The following is an 18827-nucleotide window of genomic DNA, read 5'->3' on the forward strand; positions in this document are numbered from 1 at the left end:
ATCGGTCCTTAACGGAAATTCAATAAAATTTTTATTATCACTTGTAATATAATCGACTCGATTATTAGTTCTTATGCTCAATAACTTATATTTTCCTAAAAGGTTAAGTAAAATATGTTTTCGTTGAATGGGGCGAAAACCCCTATCTTATTTGCAACAATTTCAATTTATTTCTAACTAAGTTATCTTCTCGAGTATTCGGTTTTTTTAGTAATGCTTATCAATTCTGTACACTTTTCAGCTTAGTACTAAATCTATGTACATAAGATAACATTTTTTCATCCATTTTATTAAATTTTTGTTTTTATATACTTAACATTTCTATTATCATCGTCCTTTTCTGGAATCATAATGGGCTTTATTATGAGCATTATTAAATTAGGCTGGATGTAGGTCCATGCACTTTACTGGCATTGTCTCAATTTATTGTCAGAGCTGACTAATTACATTTCCAGATTTTCCACATTATACGTACTGTTTCGAGGCTGGGTAACCTCGTATAAAGCCACATCCACAGGCGCCAACAAGGCACGCAGCATGGCTTAAGCCCATACAAGGGACTAGCAAATTAGCCATTGAGACCCATGGGACGTTTTATTTTCATAATTGCCGCTGTGTCGGGTTTCAACATTTAATTACACAAGGCTTGACATTAAGTAAATTTTTTCTCTTGTTTTCGGGCATGTAAAATACGTGGAACTGTCTCTGTGGGTGTTACAGACACGGAATGTCAATAATTTCAAATTATACAGAAGAACTGGCTTATCAGATATTCCCGCATAAATAAATAACTTGGAAAAAAAGAAAACTAAGTTTGAAAGCCAAGGAAACATTTCAATTTTGAACGCGCAGTATTTTTTAGCACGATTTGAATATTACTATATGTGTTTATGTTTACGAACATACCAATAGTGCCGGACTGTTTAATTTTATCAAATTAGGTTTTAAGAAACGACCTAATACTCCTTTTTCTCAATATATGATATATTTTTTTGATAATAAGTAAACTACTTGTATGTATATGTCTATTAAAGTTAGGGTATGGGGTGCTCACCATAGAGGGTTTACCCCATTAGACGAGTCGACTTAATTAAAGTCTTAAAAAAAGATTTTTGAATGCGACTCTTGCTTTGCGATATTTGAGGCTGAAATGAAATTTGACACCGAATACAGTACTTGTATGTAGTATGTCTGTCAATAAATAAGAAAAACACAAGTATGAGTTACATTTGACTTTTTAGTGGCGTTTTGCTGTATTCGATCCTAGATGTCCTGTAGGTGAAAATGTTTTATCACATCATACAATTAGATGATAGGTCTCTATAAATTAAAAGTGCCTACCTAGAATTTGCACCAGTCTACGTGAACGCCTGTCGTGGATTTCATGACCCTCTGACTGACAGCCAGATTTCGTTCATAAAAATGGTGATAATTCCTGGGGTGGAAAGGGGGCAGGAGTACTATGACTTGGCTTTAGTTTCCTTGAATGTGTTGATTTTAAGCCATAAATATTCACGACATTCACACACAAGACGACACCCTACACATAAGTAGTCTATGTATGTATGTGAGGCCCGCATGTTGTCGCTTGTTGCTGGCGTGCCTGCAAAAGTTTTCATCATATTTATGATGCAGCTTGACTTTTGCTTTGTTTATTTAACTTTTTGTCAGTCCACACATATTTATACATATGTAGAGCCCAACAGGACCATCAGTAACAGGAACCGAGTGGCGCTCTGGAGCTCTGTTAAGAATGACGCATGCGCGGAATGCACTTCAATTGAACTTCAAAGTAATTTCCTGGCAATGGGCCCAATAAGTTTTCAGATAAGCGTATGTCGGCGTTGGAGTTGGACGTGCTCTGAGTTCGCGGGCGTCAATTTGTCAAGAAATCAAGTGAACACAAATCGAAGGCGTGTGTAATTTTACGCAAAAGCAAAACAAACTCAAACCCCAAAGCCTTAAAAAGGATGAGTAAAAAGCGTTGAACTCGCCTCATGTGGAAGTGTATGTGAAAGTGTTTCTGCGCGCTAGCCATTGTGTTCGAGTGAACAGGAAATTGATCAAAAGTGCCAACAACTTGTCCTCAAATACATAATAATAATTGCACAGGTCAAGTAATTCAGTTGATGTGCCGTTGGCCGGCAGGTGAGTGCCACCATTTGTTAAATGTGTGTGTCCAATATAATGACACACATTTCCACATATATACCTAAGTTTATAACGTATATGTTATCTCTGTGTCATTAAATTTTTGTCCTCCGTTGTGTCGCGCATGTCAAGCTTTTCGTTTTTTATTTTTTGGTAATGAAATTTGGGACTATGGTCTTTTATTTTATTATTTGATTTGCTGCTTGTCATGAGAAAAAAACTGCAAAAAAAACATAATCTAGGTGCCATTTCTTGAACGTTCGGTGCCATGAAAGCCACAGGGAGCTGGGGGCATTGGTCCTACGCATTTTGCACACTTTGCGGTGCGGTGGCTTCGGGTTACACTTGCACACTCAAATTTTTTATAGCCTCCAATGCCACCTTTTAAGTGCACAACAAATGTTTGGCTTTTGTCTCTGCGTGGCGGCTTCCCAGGTTTTATGTTCCTCCCCAAGTAGTTTGGCGCAGTACTTTTTTTAAAATGTAAGTCAGCCAAGCAGCCAACCAGCACATAAATCTTGGCTGATTAAGTTGCCAATTTGGCGGGGCTGTTGCGCTAAATGGCAAGTGTCGTTTTAAAATTCAACAGACACAGCAAAATTTGTGCTTGACTGTGCATATGTGCGGTAAATGGTATATACTTTACATATCGCTTATCTAAATTGTTTTTGTCAAATGCTTAAGAGTGCCAACGACTGCCACCACATTAGGCAAGCCCCCGCACCCGCCCACACACATACAAGTAAGCTAAGCACACCCCTACACTACTCGGCATATAAAATGTGACAAACCCTTTTCCTAATGTCAATGTCTTATAATGATAATTTTAACGACGTTTTGTGTGGTCTCTCTTTTTTATTTTTTTATAATTAATTATGCAAAAATATTGGTATAATTCTTCTTTAATTCTTCTTCTTTACTTTTAAAACATCTTGCTATCATTCCGCGGAATTAATAGACATTATTTAAATTCATCCTCAACTGCTCTTTTAATTAATGCATAACTCATACGGTTAACTTTGTTGCTTTGTTGTCTCAAAAGTATAATATGTCGTTTGTTAATTAATTTGTGTTCATCACCCTGGGTTTGACCCTTTAAAACATATATTCTGACATACATTATATTAAAGATATAATAATGACATAATAAATAAGGATACTAGCGTATATAACCAGAATAAGAAATCCGACTATAGTACCGGCACTTTTTATTAACAGGATAAAGATGAGTAGGACCTATCTATTAAAAGCAAACAAAAGTTATTTAAGCCAAAGCAACCGCAAATTTGTAGCGATAATTAATTGAAGGTTCTTTACAATTTGCTCTTTTTGTTAATGCTATTTTCGCTCTGTGCTTAAGCGATTCAAGAAACGAAAGTTGTTGCAAAGTGCAACACAGATGTAGAATAAAGGAGCACATCATTAAAGTCTGGCCAGGCGGACTTGTGTTAACTCTGTAAAGACACTTTTTCAATTAAAATAAACTGTATTGCACCCAAAAGTCGTATGGCAGCTATAGGACAGTATATGGAGCCGATTTTTATCAAATTATATTATAATGAAGTGCAATAAAAATAAAATATCGTACATAAGTAAAGAGAAACACTTTTAGTGCTGAAATTGATTATTGCACCGATCGTTCCTATGAACACTTCGAACCCCTAATCAACGTTTTTAAGTAAAATTCTGAGCTGTAACTTATAAATACGATTATATACAGAAACAACAATTTTGAATTAGAAATTTGTGCAACCGTTTTGTTGAAAGGGGAACCTGTTTGGGAGGCGACTGAGGTGTTACTGGTAATTTGATAAGGGTGTGTGGCGTTTAACATTCTCCATCACATTTGACATGCTTTTTCCAATATTTATATGGTTAGTACGACTATGCTTCGGTCGAAGTCTAAAGTTTTAAGCTTGCCAGCATATACATATACGAATATGTTTGATTTGTCAATATACAAAAGTTGAGAACTGTAGCTATAAATGGGTGTATAAGTGTGTATGTGAACCTTAATATTTCAGTATCATTTGATGGCAGCTCGCAAATTTACATTAGCCATTAATAAATTAGTGCAAATTTTGTATGTCAGGCCCTTAAAGTTGTTAATTAAGTGCTTTTGAAGTTGACGCAACAAAAGCTATGCCAAGCAGTCAGTCTATCAGTCCATGAGCCATTCTCCCTGCCTTTCTTCATCTTCACCCTGCTCGCCTGGCAGTCTGTTTGCCAGCCTTGCGTGTCTTTACGCCTGTAATAGCAACAGTCTTACATTAAGAGCTGCGAGTGTGTTAAACAAATCAGATGCCGCCATCGGGCAATGGTATGGCTTTGTTTACGCCTTAACTCATAATGCACGACCCAAGACACAAATCAAAATTCAAATAAAACAACAACAGCGGCGGATTGCTTTAAAATCAGAGCCCAAGGCTCCGAATCAGATTCAGAATCGGTAACATGGCACAGCTGCTGCGCCGTAAGTATTTTTATACATAGCGTAACCTTTTACGCAATCCTTTATATCCATCGACAATGTAACCGCCTTTTCAACGCCTTTGCACACATCTTTTGACACTTTGTCGTTAGAGTTTAAAGCCGTCAGAGGTGGTTGGCATCTCCCAAGAAATATTGCGAGTGTGCATATAAATGTATGTACATATATTTATATTCGTATATTTGTGTATATGTGTATTTTTTGAGTGTGCTTTTTGCTGGCAAATCGCTTCAGCATTTCAAAAATGTTTGGCGAACAAACGGCTCTTCATCCACTGCTCGGCCGTTTTTTGGCCAAGTCGCAGCTGTTGTTGTTGCTCCTGTTACTTGTTTGACATGTGTTGCCGCCATCGGGGCATTTTATTTTTATTTTTGGCAGCGCATTTTTATGAATTCACGCAGCAATTTCAATTATTGTGTTATTGCAGACACGGCCTTAAGCCAAGCTTTAAGAAGAGGGACTCTGACTTTTGTGGACTTTCATTGTAAGTTGAGAAGTAAGTAATTGTAAATAGCTATGTTTTGCTGAAATAGCCGAGACGCATTTGACATTACCGTCGTAAAGTTTGACATGTTTTTCGCTTTACGTGCCTGCACGAATCATACGGTCGTCATTTTATATTACTATCAGTGACGAGCAAGTTTTATGTAAGCTAATAAAGTAAAATTTGCCCGTGAAGTGGTCCGTAAATAGAGACAGTATTTCGTCGTGGTCGATCGAAGGAAATTGGCAGGAAACTGATAATTCAAGATCTCACATTTAATGGCATTTCATAGCATTAATATCTGAATGCACTTTAATCAAGTTTAAAAAATGTATAGCCAATATCTTATCAGGGAATAATGGTTGGTTATAATGTGATTACCAAAAACAAACAAAAAGTACAACATATCCTAGAAGGATCTGCCTCTGCAATTGACTATGCCTACAAAAAATGTAAAATTGTTAATTTTGCTTTTCAATCTACTGATTAACATTCTCTGGTGCACTGATTACCACTCAGAAAGCATAAATACAAATAATACAACCTCAGTCTAGCCACAATTTGTATGCACTCTCTGTAAATATTAGGCATGTTACGTATCTGTACAAGTATGAAGGCCCATTTCTTCGTTGCAGATTCCTTAAAGTCGTGCTATGTAGTGTTACTAAATTCAATACAGCTCGAAAGATAAAAGTCTTTTCTTGTTTAGTGATATCTCTCCCTTCTAGATCTACGACATGATTTGGTTTAACAAGAAAAGTCTATGTACATACCGCAAAAACAAAGCTGAACTTAGTAAGGGGACCTTATGGGGTTGGGGGAGGAGAGAGGGGATTCATAATTTGGAAGTCTTCGATATTGAATTTCGGTTAGTTTTACTTGTCAAAATTTTAGTGAAAAATATTTTAAACCTTTTGGACAATTAATAGTGTAAATTTCCCTGTATTATCGTCATGCCTACACAAACGAAACGTGGTAGGGTCAAAAGACCAGGAGCGAGGCCAAATGCCACTTATCGACCCATTATCATGCCGCGACCAAATATGCTGCGCTATGCACCTTATGAGGAGCGGCTTTCACGGGCTAGCTTTATCCTTATTGTCTACAGCACGTCATTGGTTTTTGCACTTCTGGCACTTTTGCAATGGGAGGCAGTGGTTTTGGCGTAAGTTCCACCAAGCTGGCAAATAGTGCACAATCTCATCTTCTAATCGATTATAGCCTACAGGAAACAATTGCGAAAGTTATTTAATGACAATCGTTATATTTTCATTGGTCTGTTTCTCATTGCTGCCGTCTTGTTTACCTTGTTTATACTCATCAGGGCTCTGCGACATGTGTTATTAATCAACTGGCTCATATCAATTCTCATTGTAGGTAACTACTTGTATAGTGATATCGAAAAATCGAAAAATCGAAAAATCCATCTGATTTAATTGCAATTAACTTGTAGATTCATTCGATTTTTCCCATCTTGGCTTACAAATTTTTGTTTGCATTGGGATGGATCGCATGTTGTGGAGATTTGAGCTGATACTTTACTTTCACCCGCAGGTTGAGTTTTTCATACTGGGAGCTGCAGTGCAAGCCCCTCGAAGTCATCCCATATACATGGTATCCTGTATAGTGATCATTCTGTTGCTGTTCACTGTTTTTATTCTCATTGCTTCATACATGTATTGCGATCTGACGGAACAGGTAGCCGCATTGTTTCTGTTTTGTGTTGTGTTACTATTCGTCAGCTTAATTATGCTTATGATATTTGTGTTGCCTCGTCATTGGGATACGTTCCATTGGGACTACCACAGCCGTATTGCCTACTATTACTTTGATGTCTACAGGATGATATTGTCGCTGATTGTTTTGATGGTCTGTTTCAATTTTCAATTCAATTGTGCCCAATGATTTTATTTTCAATGCATCTTTGCAGTTTGTCATGTACCATGCACAGTTGATCAATGGCTGGCGATATGCCGAGTTGCGAACCAAAGAAGGGTTACTGGGATCTCTCATACTGTTTTCTTTCTTTCTCATAATGTACATGCTTTGGTGTGAGCCGGGCTTCCTTGTTAAGCCAACAGTATACTTTTCTTATCAGATTCATGATCATAAGCTAAAGACGACGACGGCACGCACTACACCCGCCCCACATAACACTACACTGGAAAGTACATAGAAAAACACTGAGCTCGCAAGAAAACAAACTGACAGAGCTTTAAACTTACCGCTGCATAAAAATTAAAAACTAATGTCAATAATAATTTAATAAATTGTATTTCAATCGATGCTAATATTTAGAAATGCCAGTTCCGCAGCACTTTACGAAATTTCAATAAATTTTATAGTGTAGGTAATTGATTTTACAAAATGTGTTTTTTTTCCCATCAACTTAATGCACAGTTTCATTAACAAACAAAAATCAACTAAAACTTATGGTGGGATAATTCACTATTTGGGTATGGGAATAAGTGAACTGGTAAACTGATACAAACGAACTGCATTATTGAATACTTTCAAGTAGGGGACAATTTTAGTAAAAGAGTTAATGGGAAAATAGGTTCTAAAACTGAAATAAAGCCACAACATTTTCGAATATAAAAGATTTAATTTTACGGTTTGCGGAAGAATGTATTGCGTTGCTTTTAACACCTAATTATGGGGCATGAATAATTAACTGAGCAACGCCACAAGTGACTCAATGTTATTGTTTTAATTGCCACAATTCGCTTCGAATCATTTTGTCTAACAAGTTTCCTCTAGAGCTGTAACCTTAGTACTATAGTAATTGAACGATTTGTATTACGCCGAATTAAAGCAAAACATTTAACTAAAAAATGTTGCGCTTGCAGCTAAAATGACAATAAAATTGAAAATGGGAATGAAATATGATTAAAAGTAAAAGAGAAATTATCTGCTTTCAAAAAATTAGGCAATAAAGATGCCACAAAACGATTTAATGCGATGTACTTACTCATTGTCATATTCGGCTGGAAAAATCCAAATGCTTTCAAAATTTAAAGTATCTTTTATTTTTGTCCACTTGGAATATTTCCAATCAGTTTGCAAAAATGGCTAAAGGCGTTGTCTAAGAAAAGTAGAATACTGTGACAGTTCTGATGAACTAGACGTGGCGCCGATTGGTCGGCTTATCTGAATGGCGGAACATTATAATAACATCCATCATCTTTAGGAAAACAACAACAAAAACCACTACTACGACCACTTGACATGTAAAAACAACATTCACGTAGTTTTGTTTACCAAGTCACTGTTGGTAGATTGTTGCTTCAGGACATTTGGCCTGCTGTTTTGCTTAAGTGCTATCCAGGCCGCAAGCGTAGCTTAGATACATATAAAAAAGCCCACACACACAATTACATATACATGTTTGTATATATATATGTGCCAATAATAGGCCATTTTGTACACATAATTGGCAGTAGCAGGGCCCAAAGTAAATAGCCATAATTAATGTATATAGTACAACATAAATGTGAAGCATAATGCGAAATGTGTCTCGTATTTGGCAAAAAGCAAAAACCAACTCAAATTGTATTATACTGACCGCACATCCGCCCCTTTTCTGCTCCCTGTGTCCCTGTGTCCCTGTGTCCCGCCGTTACCCTCTTTCACTTTATGTAATGGCTACACTAGGTCTACGGTAGAGATGGTCATCAATTATACGTGATTGTTGGTTATCATAAACAGCAAAAGAATCCGCGATTTCGCTATCATTAATGAGTTTTTGAAATAGAAATGACACACTTAAGATTGACAAGAGATATGGAATGTGCAGATAATGAATAAATTTAAAAATCAGCTCGTTTTGGGTTAAATAAACTTCCATAGCAGTCAATTTGTAGCTAAGGACTTTTCAGTATAAGTATTTGGCTTCTTTTTAAAGTCTATTCATCTGTCGTTAATAGGTTATACATTTAATTTAATATACTTGTAGGTAAAAAAAAAAATATCCATATTATACCTGTTCCAGGAACATTGTCACTTTCCAACTAGCCTTGCTATTTCTGAATAAGGTCATTTATACATGTTTTGATTACTTCTTAGAAAAGAATTTGTGAATATAGATATATTTGTCAATTTAAATAGAGGTCAGGCGAACTAAAAAAAAAAATTATCATCCCACTGACTAAAACGCAACATTTTCAAAACTCAAAAAGCACTGTTCTTTTTAGAAAAAATTATCATCCCACTGACTAAAACGCAACATTTTCAAAACTCAAAAATCACTTTTTCCATCACTAGCTTTCATTAATCACTTTTTCATTTAATTTTGGTCTATTTTCCAATATTCTAATTTGATTGAGTGATTGTAAAATTCCATGTTAAAAATTTAGTAGTGCAACATTTAAATTGTGTTTGTTACATTTTGTGGTTTTTTTTTTTGTTAAGGACATACACATCTCTAGTCTAGCACTGATATCGTGCGTGAATTTGCCGAAGCGGCATTACGCATACGCTGTGTTGTGCACGCTGTGCAATAAAAGCAATTTCTTTATTGGGCTGTGCAATGAGAGCAATTTCTTATTGGCTTAGATCCAAGCGTTATGTATATTCAATGTTTTTAGAACAACATGAACATTTTTACGGCTTGCTACTATGAGCCTGTTTGCTTATGATTGTGTGTGTGTGTCTCAGCACTGACAAAATCACATTGGCAGCCGGCAGCTACACATCCTGCGGATATTTGTAGGCCAGCTGCTTTGTGGTGAAGGGAGCGCGGGGGTGTGCCATCTGCAAGCCAAAAGGCAACGTTTTCCGACTTCGACGTGGTGCAAAACATTTTCATTATAATAAAAAGATGGCAAATATATGCGTGTGCTGACATTGCCGCAGTTGCTGTTTTGTAGCTATTGTCGTTGTTTTTAGCTATTTCAGTTGTTGTTGCTGTCACAAATTAGATTTGCATGTGCCCAATGATTTTTTCTCTCTTCTGTTTGTAAATTTGTTTCCCACGAAAATGTATGCAGATTTTGGTTCCGTTGTTATTTTGTGTCTTTCTGCCTTAACGAAATTTAATTTTAATTTCATTTTATGACATATTGAGCTGTGAGTCCTTCACATACCTACAGACACGCACACATACATACACACATACACATGGGAAAAACTTTAATCAAGTACAAAGCCTTTTTCATTTTATTTGCATTTTTTGTTTGTTTGCTGATGTATAATAGGAAAATTAAAATAAATGCAGACTGTTGTAAGCGGCGCCTGTTTTCACAAAATTTATGCGTTCTCAAGGGTGCCATTGTCAACATCCTCGTCCTGCGTTTTGTGACAGCTTAAGTAGGACTGTGGACGCTCATGAATTTTGTGCGAGCCTTGTCAATTTTTATGAGAATTTGGCCGCCAGACAAAGGCAATGTGGCCAAAATAGTTAGCGCATAATAAAGAAAATAAGCGTGTGCTGGCCATAGCGTTGATAAAAATGTGCAGGAACGCAACTATGCGTCCAAGATTAAGGCAAAATTATTTACACAATGTCAGAATGGCTGCACACAAACAACTCTAATTAAAAAAGTTTTACGCTTAACCACTTAAGGTTAGCAAAATTCAAATATCCCCACACATACTCGTACACAGATCCGCACACATATACACAAACGAGTATGTGTAATACACATGTGATTGCGGCTGCCTGGCATGCCTGTATGTGTGTGCGTGCTTATGTGTGTGTAGACAATCAAAACTTTTTGCCCACGAACTTCAAAGCAAAGTCCATCGCCCACCGACCGCAAGGAAGCCGCAAAAGACACGCCAAGCAGCACGCCAAGCCACCAGGGAAGCAGCTCGCCACTCATGGTTGCGGCAATAAAATTAATGAAGCGCCTTGGTCTCTTAGCCAAAGTCTCAACCTTAGCCGCAGTCTAAACCTCGACATCAGCCGTAATGTCAGCCCGAGTTGGAGTCTCTGCTTCAGCATTTAGCTGCCGGTCATAATGGAGACATTAAAGTCGTCGTCATTTTCATTGTTGTCAGCATCTTGGCTGTCATCGTTTTTGTTGTTGCTGTTTGAAACAGTTGTAATGCCACAATGTCTATTTAAATATGCGCATAAAAGCGGCCAGCTGGCAAACAAAAACAACAAACGTAGCAAGAACAAAAAAATATGCCCTCTGGCCCATTTGCCGACCACCGCTCGGCTTTTCTATAGCCTTTCGTTGTGTTGCCAGCGGCTGCCAAATGAGGACTAAGGAAGAAGAACTGAGCTTTAAGGACTGAGGACAACCGGCTGGCTAATCTCTGATATACAACTTAATTATGTTGTACACTTTTTGGGATTTATTGCTAGCTGCGGGCCGTCGGCAACCCTTTTTAGATAAAATGCAGCTCAAATATTAAACATATGACATTTACTTTGAACAGAAGCCATGTAAATTTCATTTTCCAAATGCTGTTAGCATATGTTTCGGCACCCTGCCGAGGGATGTTTGGCCAAAAAAAACTATTCTATTTTTTAAAGGGCTAAACAAACTTTTCCTTGCGTTTTTGCCCATTTAAGTTTCCTAAAATCTAACATTCTCTTGAGTATAAGTACTTGGTACTTTAAACATAACTCAACTCAATATGAACTGTTCACATGCCGGGTAACCATTATTTTCATTATTTTTATACCCTGTACCCGTAGGGTAAAAAGGGTATATTAGGTTTGTGCAAAGTATGTAACATACAGAAGGAAGCATCTCCGACCCCATAAAGTATATATATTCTTGATCAGCATGACGAGAGAAATCGATCTAGACATGTCCGTCCGTCTGTCCGTCCGTCTGTCCGTCTGTCCGTCTGGATGAACGCGAGGATCTCAGAAACTATAAAAGCTAGAATAACCAAAGTTGGCATCCAGATTCTCCTAGGTCCGAGTAAGGACGAGTTTATTTTATTTTTTGGAATTTTTCCCCCCTTCCCCCGCTACAGAATTTCGTCAATACCGTCCACATTTCAAATGCTACCTAAACCAAACTTTGCACACATAATTAATATATAATTGTCTACTGTTGTATAAAATTTTATTCAATTCGGTCAATTCTAAGAAAAGTTATTAGCAAAACAAATTCTCGCCAGTACAACCTCCCCAAACTGCAGCAACAAGTTCGCTCTTCTTCTTCCTCTTTTTGCTGCTGCTATGGGCGCATATAACTCAGTGACGGAAGTTTACATGGGTACAGGGTATTACACTGTCGGGCTTGCTCGACTGTAGCGTTCTCTCTTGTTTTTATAATGTTAAAATGATTTTTAAAGCTACCCAAAATTAGCTGCAAGCATCAGCATAAACAAAAATAAAAGCCTAGTTAGTTAAGCTGCCTTGGTATCAAACAATCAAAATCATACAATCATACAGCAAAAGGGAGGCTAGAGGATAGTATAGTATAGTATAGTGGAAAAGTATAAAGTAAAACTTCTATAGTGGTTTGGCCTCACGTACATAAAGCGCTTTGGTTAAAACAGACGAAAAATTAAATGCATGAAAGACAGATTTTAAATTGACAAGGCAGCCTGTCTTTTTAGATGAGCAACTTTATCTAGTGACAATAAAGGCTGCACATACCCAATAATCTGCAATATATTCTATAAATTGTGTTACCTTTTTCTTGGTTAAAAGTTGCTCAGTGCCACGATTCAAGCTCACCTCGTAAATATGTGGATATGAGTACACTTACTGTGAGCATGTCATAAAGCAGCACACAGTTTGTAATATTTTTTCGACTTTTGCAAAGCAAACAAATTAAGTTAGCCAACTAAGATCCATCTGACAAAGGAAGCGATGTGAGCAGAAGTAAAACTAACAGCTACAAGTAAGTTTTAGTAACTTTTTTATGGGTTGGAAATAGAAGAAAGGGAAAAACGAAAAGAACGTAACTGAAAGAATTTCATTGCACACTAAAATTCGTATCACAACTTGCACTGAATTGCATCAATTTTGAACTGACAGCTAGCTGCTAGCTGGAAACTGGGAGCTGGAATAAAGCAATCAATTTTGGACATACCACACTCACATATTGCTATATATAGAGGCACTTGCTGAGCTCTGCAATGGCAATAGTGACACCTTTTGACAGAGGACCATTAAAAAGGACGCTTAGAGATCGAACTAAACATGAACGTTGTGTTGCGACCCGGCCAACAATGCGGGTAATTGTTTTTCGAAACGAAACACTTTAGCGCCAACCAAGGCCAACCAGCTAGCCATCAATCATTCAATATTTATCTGCTACATTCAATGTGTATAATAAATAAACTCCTTTCAATTCAATAATAATGAATATAAAGTACGAGCCAATGGTAAATGCGAGCTGAATGCATAACGCTTGGTTCTTGCTTCGTTCCTGGGTCTGTCCATTTGCCAGTTTGTCTGCCTGCCGCGCTTTATTCTGGGACATATTGACTTGCCGTCTGAGCACACAGGCTCACAGGCTGTATATCCGTCTATCTGTCTGCCTGTCAGCTCATTTGGACTATTTCTGTTTGCATTATTCGCTATTTGCACATTTGATTGAATAAAGTTGTATACACTCGACATGCAATTGAATGATTAGACCCTTCTCAGTTTAATGTGCACAGTAAAAAGCGTTTAAAGATATCTGTTCAATAAAACAGAGCTTACTCAGTACCATCGGTCCCTCTTCTAAAAGTATGCTAAAAATTCAGACCCATTACATCATTTTCGCGTGCATAGCTTGAAACATAAACTACTTATGTATATTATTTTTTATTTGAATGCAATTTTTTTATTCACTTGCTGACCAGTCCATTAACATTTTATTTCGTTACCGGAAACCTAATGAACGCTTCAGGAGGTCTTTGTAAACGAATTTTATTACTTACACATCGAATAGAACATAGGCTTTGCAAGATTATTGAATACCCTCTATCTGGGCACGGGAATAATCTAATATACTTGTGTCCTGCATTTAGATCGAGTGTTTAAGTTGTTTTTCACGAAACATTGAAAGGATCACATTATGTCATTTAAAATAGGGACTATTACTATGCCAACAAAATAAATAATATATGAAAGCAATATTTATTTGGAAATAAGTTGCAACTATGCTGACATATAAATCTCTTTAAATAAAAATAATGCAAATACACAAAAAAACAAAATATATATATATCTATGAATCTCATTAAATGGCTAGAACAAATAATATACATATACAAGTATGTATTATAATTAAATCGAAGTTAAGGTATATATATATATATATAGTTTTCAAAGAATTCTATAACTTATTGCAACACTTTTGTGAGCTGATTGTTACAGTAAAACGTTCAAACGTCGAACTATTAAACGCTAGCTACTTGAAGTTCTAAGAATTACTACATATATATAGGTATTCCCTCCGAAATTGTGCCTGGAATGAGCAAAATATTAGAATGGAATGAAGGCTTAAATTCAAAAAAGATATGGCTCAGGGTAAACCCGGAAAGCAGCCCCTAGGAAGGGGGCGTATTTGGTAGTAGGTTATAAAAATGAAAGAGTATTTTTATGGCCTTCACTTTGCGTGTTTGTTTTAAGCTCTACCTACTGTGCATGCAAAGAGAATATTGCGCAGCCCAAGTGCTTTTTCAATATACTTGTAGTTGTGGGTGTGCGCTGTTCTGTGTGCTTGTTTATTGGCCGGGTCAAGACGCAGAACTAAAGTGAATTTCAACTTTACCATAAATAAGCCATCCACCCATTCAGTTAGTAATGCAAACTCGCTATTATCCCTTTGTTTAAACTTGCGAATGAATTTTGACTTTCAACTTTGTTTGCATTGCGTTTACGCCCGAGAAACTTTTCACTTTACACACATACGGGTATCCACAGATATACTTGTACATACACAAATAAATTAGCTTTTCCATTAATTAATAACTGATTAATGGTTGTTATATGTTGACTTAGACACAACATTTGCACTGCATGCTGTAACAAGCATACGAACTGTTTTTCTCCTCAGCTTTTCATGCCTGTCAACAGAAAAATCAAATCTAAGTATACAAGTATTCTCCGATAGGTTAATATCAATCAAAAGTATTTGTCATACCGATGGCATGTGTGCAATATTTGTCCAGTGGAGAAGGTTGGAGCTGTGATGATATATGCACTGGCATAACTTTGAACGGAAACATTTGTTTGGCACATTTAACAAAATCGATTCATCATGTCTGGTAATTAAGACATCAAATTCGTTGTGCAATCTGCTGCTAAATGATTTAAAAGTTGCGCCCAAACTTGTACGTCCTCCCGGACGCCGCAACATTTGTACAAGTAGTAGCTGGAAGAGGAGCTGTAACCGTTGTAGAAACTTTTAATTATTATACACTTGCGCGCAATGCTGCAGAACAAGAAAGTTTGTCAAGTTCAATTATGTATGTCGTGAGTGTTTTCTACACTAATTTGCTGCTCAAAGTTTTTGTTTGCCTGCTCGAAATTTAAAGGCTGACCAGTCCGTCCATCGAGTATAATGAATGCCCACGTTTAACGTTAATTTGGCATTAATCACAAGCTGCCGGCAGCAGCAACAGCAGCAACAGCAGCAAAAGCAGGCAGGCATTTTATTTCAACAGACAAATTTTCAGTTTCTACTTATGTTTGAAAATCGCTTGGAAATCTGGCCCATTTTCGACTGGGAAACTGCCGAAGAGCGCCGGGATTTTGTGCTGCGTGTTTATTTGCTGCTTGCTGCTTTTATGGCATTCGCCCTGCTGCAATGGTTAGCTGTGCTCGGCTTCTTTACGTAACTACCATCTACGGGTATGGGCTTTATACTGGAACTATTGTACTAGCTTTTATTTTCAGTGCCAAAGGCAAGGAACTGCTTTCTGCTCACGAGTCTGCAGTCGTCCTGGTGTTTGCCGTTACAATGCTACTCTTTTTGATATTTTTGGTTAGCTCCCAAGTGCGTGGGATGTCCTATTTGAGCTGCTTCCTCAGCATGCTCATAGTAAGTGCCGATTGGATTCTATTGCTCTATCATAATTCTTAGTTCCCTAGAGTAGGTTGAGGGATTGATCGTTAGCATGTCGTTCTTGTTGTTCTGCACAGATATATTGCACATGCTGTGTGGTTTTCTGTGTGCAGCCCTGCTGTTTTTACTGATAACGCTGATTGCCATCTTTATACCGGTAAGTTAGTGCCACCTATTTGCAGGCATATCAAATTTTGTAATCGACTGATTCCTATCTTGTTAGTTGGACATCACAGTGAATGCCGCTTTCATGTATCTGCTGACCTTCCACGTCGCTATTATGAGCATCTATGCCATCATCTTGTTCGTGCGGCTCCACATGGACCCATTCTTTTGGGTGTACGCCGCCATAACCATATTTGTTATGCTGCCAGTAAGAAATGCCCTCTGCACTCAACTAACGTTCTTGTTGTTGTTGTTCTTGTTCTTCTTTTTTGTAATCCTTCGCCTATATAAATATTGTCACTTGCAGTTCACCATGTATCATGTGCAGTGCATTGTGGGCGGCAGTTCTGTGCGAGTCAACCTTCGTGACGCCAAGCTGGCCTCGCTCATATTATTTTACGATTTCTTGGTTATATTTATGCCCACATTCTATGTCCGACCAAAGCTCACGGGGCTGAACAAGGACTGAAAATCATAGAAGAGAGTAGAAGAAATAAAATTGTCGACACATCAGAATATAGGAGTATAAGTATATTTAAGCGTTTAATTACTCAAACAAGATGTTGGTTTTGATTGTGTCTCTAAACACGTTTCCATGCGCGATTCATAAAGACTGCCAAGGGCACCATTCAGACACCCACTAGGACCTTTTAGATGCAGTAATATGTGATCCCTGCAATCAACTATCCCATCATAATTGCAATCCCGCGAATATCTTTCTATGTATGCACGCACCACCTCCATTGAACAGAGCGGGTCCGAAAGGCACTCGTTGATGTCTGTGGGAGGAAGAGAGCTTAAGCTAATTGCTGCATTTGCTATTAATACAAATTCAATTAATTTGATTTCAAAAGTACTATTGAATTGGAAATATCGAGCAACAAAATGTGCACCAAAGTTAAATGCTGACCATCCATCGAGTAAAGTGAATGTCGAGTCTTAAGTAAACTTATTTATAATCGTATTATAGAGTATCAAGACCAAACATTTGGTACGGCTGTTTATGCATTTTAATTTAATTTAATTTTAAATTCAAAGATCAGGCATTTAAATCGAATTCACGGCCAGGTCACTTCTAAGTATATTTTGTTCTACTGTAAATTTTTGACTTACTCGGCGTGCTGGGCCATTGAAAATAGCTTAATGCATCCGACCAATACCACTGGGAAATGCGATAAATACCACACATGCGATTGTCGCTACAGAAGACAGGCTTACAGTCCGTGGCTGTCCTGGCGATGCAGTATAGACATTCCTTGCTGATTTGATCTGGAAACAACGTAGTGTCAGCTTTTAAAGTAGTTGCCGTTGATGCTGGAGACGTTGCTATTGGCAGTAACTGTACCGTTTCGGGCTGCAGCTGTTCAACATTAACTGCGGTAATTTGTGCAGCTGCAAAAAGTGGTACGCGAATTAAAGAGTGCAAGTAGTGGGCAGGATGCTCACCCACCTACACTCGGCTCTTCACTGACCACTATGATGGTGGTGTCGGCACTCTTCGAAGACCGCTCGCTGTTCATGCGCCCGAAATGATGCTTTTGTCTTAAGTGCATGTAAATGGAGCCTACGATGAGGAGCAGGGCGCAGAGTATACCCAGTGTGCTGAGGAAGTTGTGGAGGCGCAAAGGAGGGCACACATTTCGTTTACGAGTCCTTCGCTGCTCAGCAGCAGGAGCATCTGCTGACTCGGGCTCTTCAATTTCCACCGTCGCCAACAACCCACGTTCGCTGGCCAGTTGGGTTGCACTATTTCTTGGCGTTCTTTCCATCTGTTTGAGTATTCGTGCACTTCTACTTAACGTCTAGCGAACTTGTGAGAGACTGACATGAAGCTTAATCTGTATGCTTGACTGATGGCAAAAATAAATGATAACCTTAGATTAGCATTGTTGTTGCTGTTGTCAGTGTATTGCGCACTCAGCAGCTTGTTTTATACGTCTAAGCTCTTGAACTTATCTTTAAACTAATGTTTTAAGACGGGTTCACACAGGCAAATAATCCACTCGTTCGATTGGGTTCATTTTTATTTATTTTACGAGTATAAACATTTTTTCTTTATCAAATTCAATGATGCACTGAAATATCCACTGATTATTGCTCTCTTATAAAAAAGAAGGCTTATTTGCATGCTTAAATTGTATTGTTTATCAAATATTATATTATGTTACAAAATCAAATTCATCAAAAACAAAGAAAAAACAATTTTATGTTTAAAAGAATAATTTTTCCGCATTATTGTATGTGTGGTGCATGTTTCCACAATACATTTTTTATACTCGTAATATGTGCTACAATCCATCAATCAGTCCATGTGATAACTATTGTTATGTTGTTGGCTGGTGAATATTGTATATTCTTTGTTATCGGAAATTTAATAAATAAAGGCAATTGTAACCCAAACAGTGACGGCTCGTAGTTTAATTTTTAATATATACTACATATTTCTTGCTGGAAAATGCTAAATATAGTTTTCTTAAATTAATCGTGTTGCATATATAAAACTGCTTGCGGACCAGTTATTTATTCAATAGGAAAGAAATCGTTTTAAATCGATTCGACT

The 18827-nt window shown here is 37.5% G+C and overlaps 3 protein-coding genes across 7 annotated transcripts; 2 read left to right on the top strand and 1 right to left on the bottom strand.

Moving 5' to 3' along the window:
* Positions 1-5998: 5998 nt before the first annotated feature.
* LOC115632124 lies at positions 5999-7411 on the top strand. 4 transcript variants are annotated; one of them, XM_030529130.1, is made up of 5 exons: positions 5999-6291; positions 6355-6499; positions 6681-6824; positions 6935-6995; positions 7057-7411. In XM_030529130.1, exons 1-4 carry the CDS (start codon positions 6080-6082, stop codon positions 6956-6958), a joined length of 525 nt encoding a protein of 174 aa, XP_030384990.1. In that variant the 5' UTR covers positions 5999-6079; the 3' UTR covers positions 6959-6995; positions 7057-7411. The 4 variants fall into 4 exon arrangements, 3 of the variants coding, with proteins under 3 accessions (XP_030384990.1, XP_030384989.1, XP_030384988.1); XR_003996269.1 differs by having other exon boundaries at positions 6355-6503; positions 6681-6995; XM_030529129.1 differs by having other exon boundaries at positions 6348-6499; positions 6681-6995.
* Positions 7412-14448: 7037 nt separating this feature from the next.
* Positions 14449-16269, top strand: LOC115632127. The gene is made up of 2 exons (XM_030529133.1): positions 14449-15871; positions 15934-16269. The coding sequence occupies exons 1-2, from the start codon at positions 15603-15605 to the stop codon at positions 16118-16120; spliced, it is 456 nt and encodes a 151-aa protein (XP_030384993.1). The 5' UTR covers positions 14449-15602; the 3' UTR covers positions 16121-16269.
* Positions 16270-16577: 308 nt separating this feature from the next.
* Positions 16578-18059, bottom strand: LOC115632125. Of its 2 annotated transcripts, none has more exons than XM_030529131.1 (4): positions 17718-18059; positions 17381-17659; positions 16819-17046; positions 16578-16732 (listed from the first exon to the last, which is right to left on the bottom strand). In XM_030529131.1, the coding sequence occupies exons 1-4, from the start codon at positions 18034-18036 to the stop codon at positions 16659-16661; spliced, it is 900 nt and encodes a 299-aa protein (XP_030384991.1). In that variant the 5' UTR covers positions 18037-18059; the 3' UTR covers positions 16578-16658. The 2 variants fall into 2 exon arrangements, with proteins under 2 accessions (XP_030384991.1, XP_030384992.1); XM_030529132.1 differs by lacking the exon at positions 16578-16732 and having other exon boundaries at positions 16911-17046; positions 17381-17536; positions 17613-17659.
* Between the last annotated feature and the right edge of the window lie 768 nt (positions 18060-18827).

The sequence above is a fragment of the Scaptodrosophila lebanonensis genome, unplaced genomic scaffold, assembly GCF_003285725.1.
Source record: "Scaptodrosophila lebanonensis strain 11010-0011.00,11010-0021.00 unplaced genomic scaffold, SlebRS2 tig00001415-arrow-pilon, whole genome shotgun sequence".
NCBI lineage: Eukaryota > Metazoa > Arthropoda > Insecta > Diptera > Drosophilidae > Scaptodrosophila > Scaptodrosophila lebanonensis.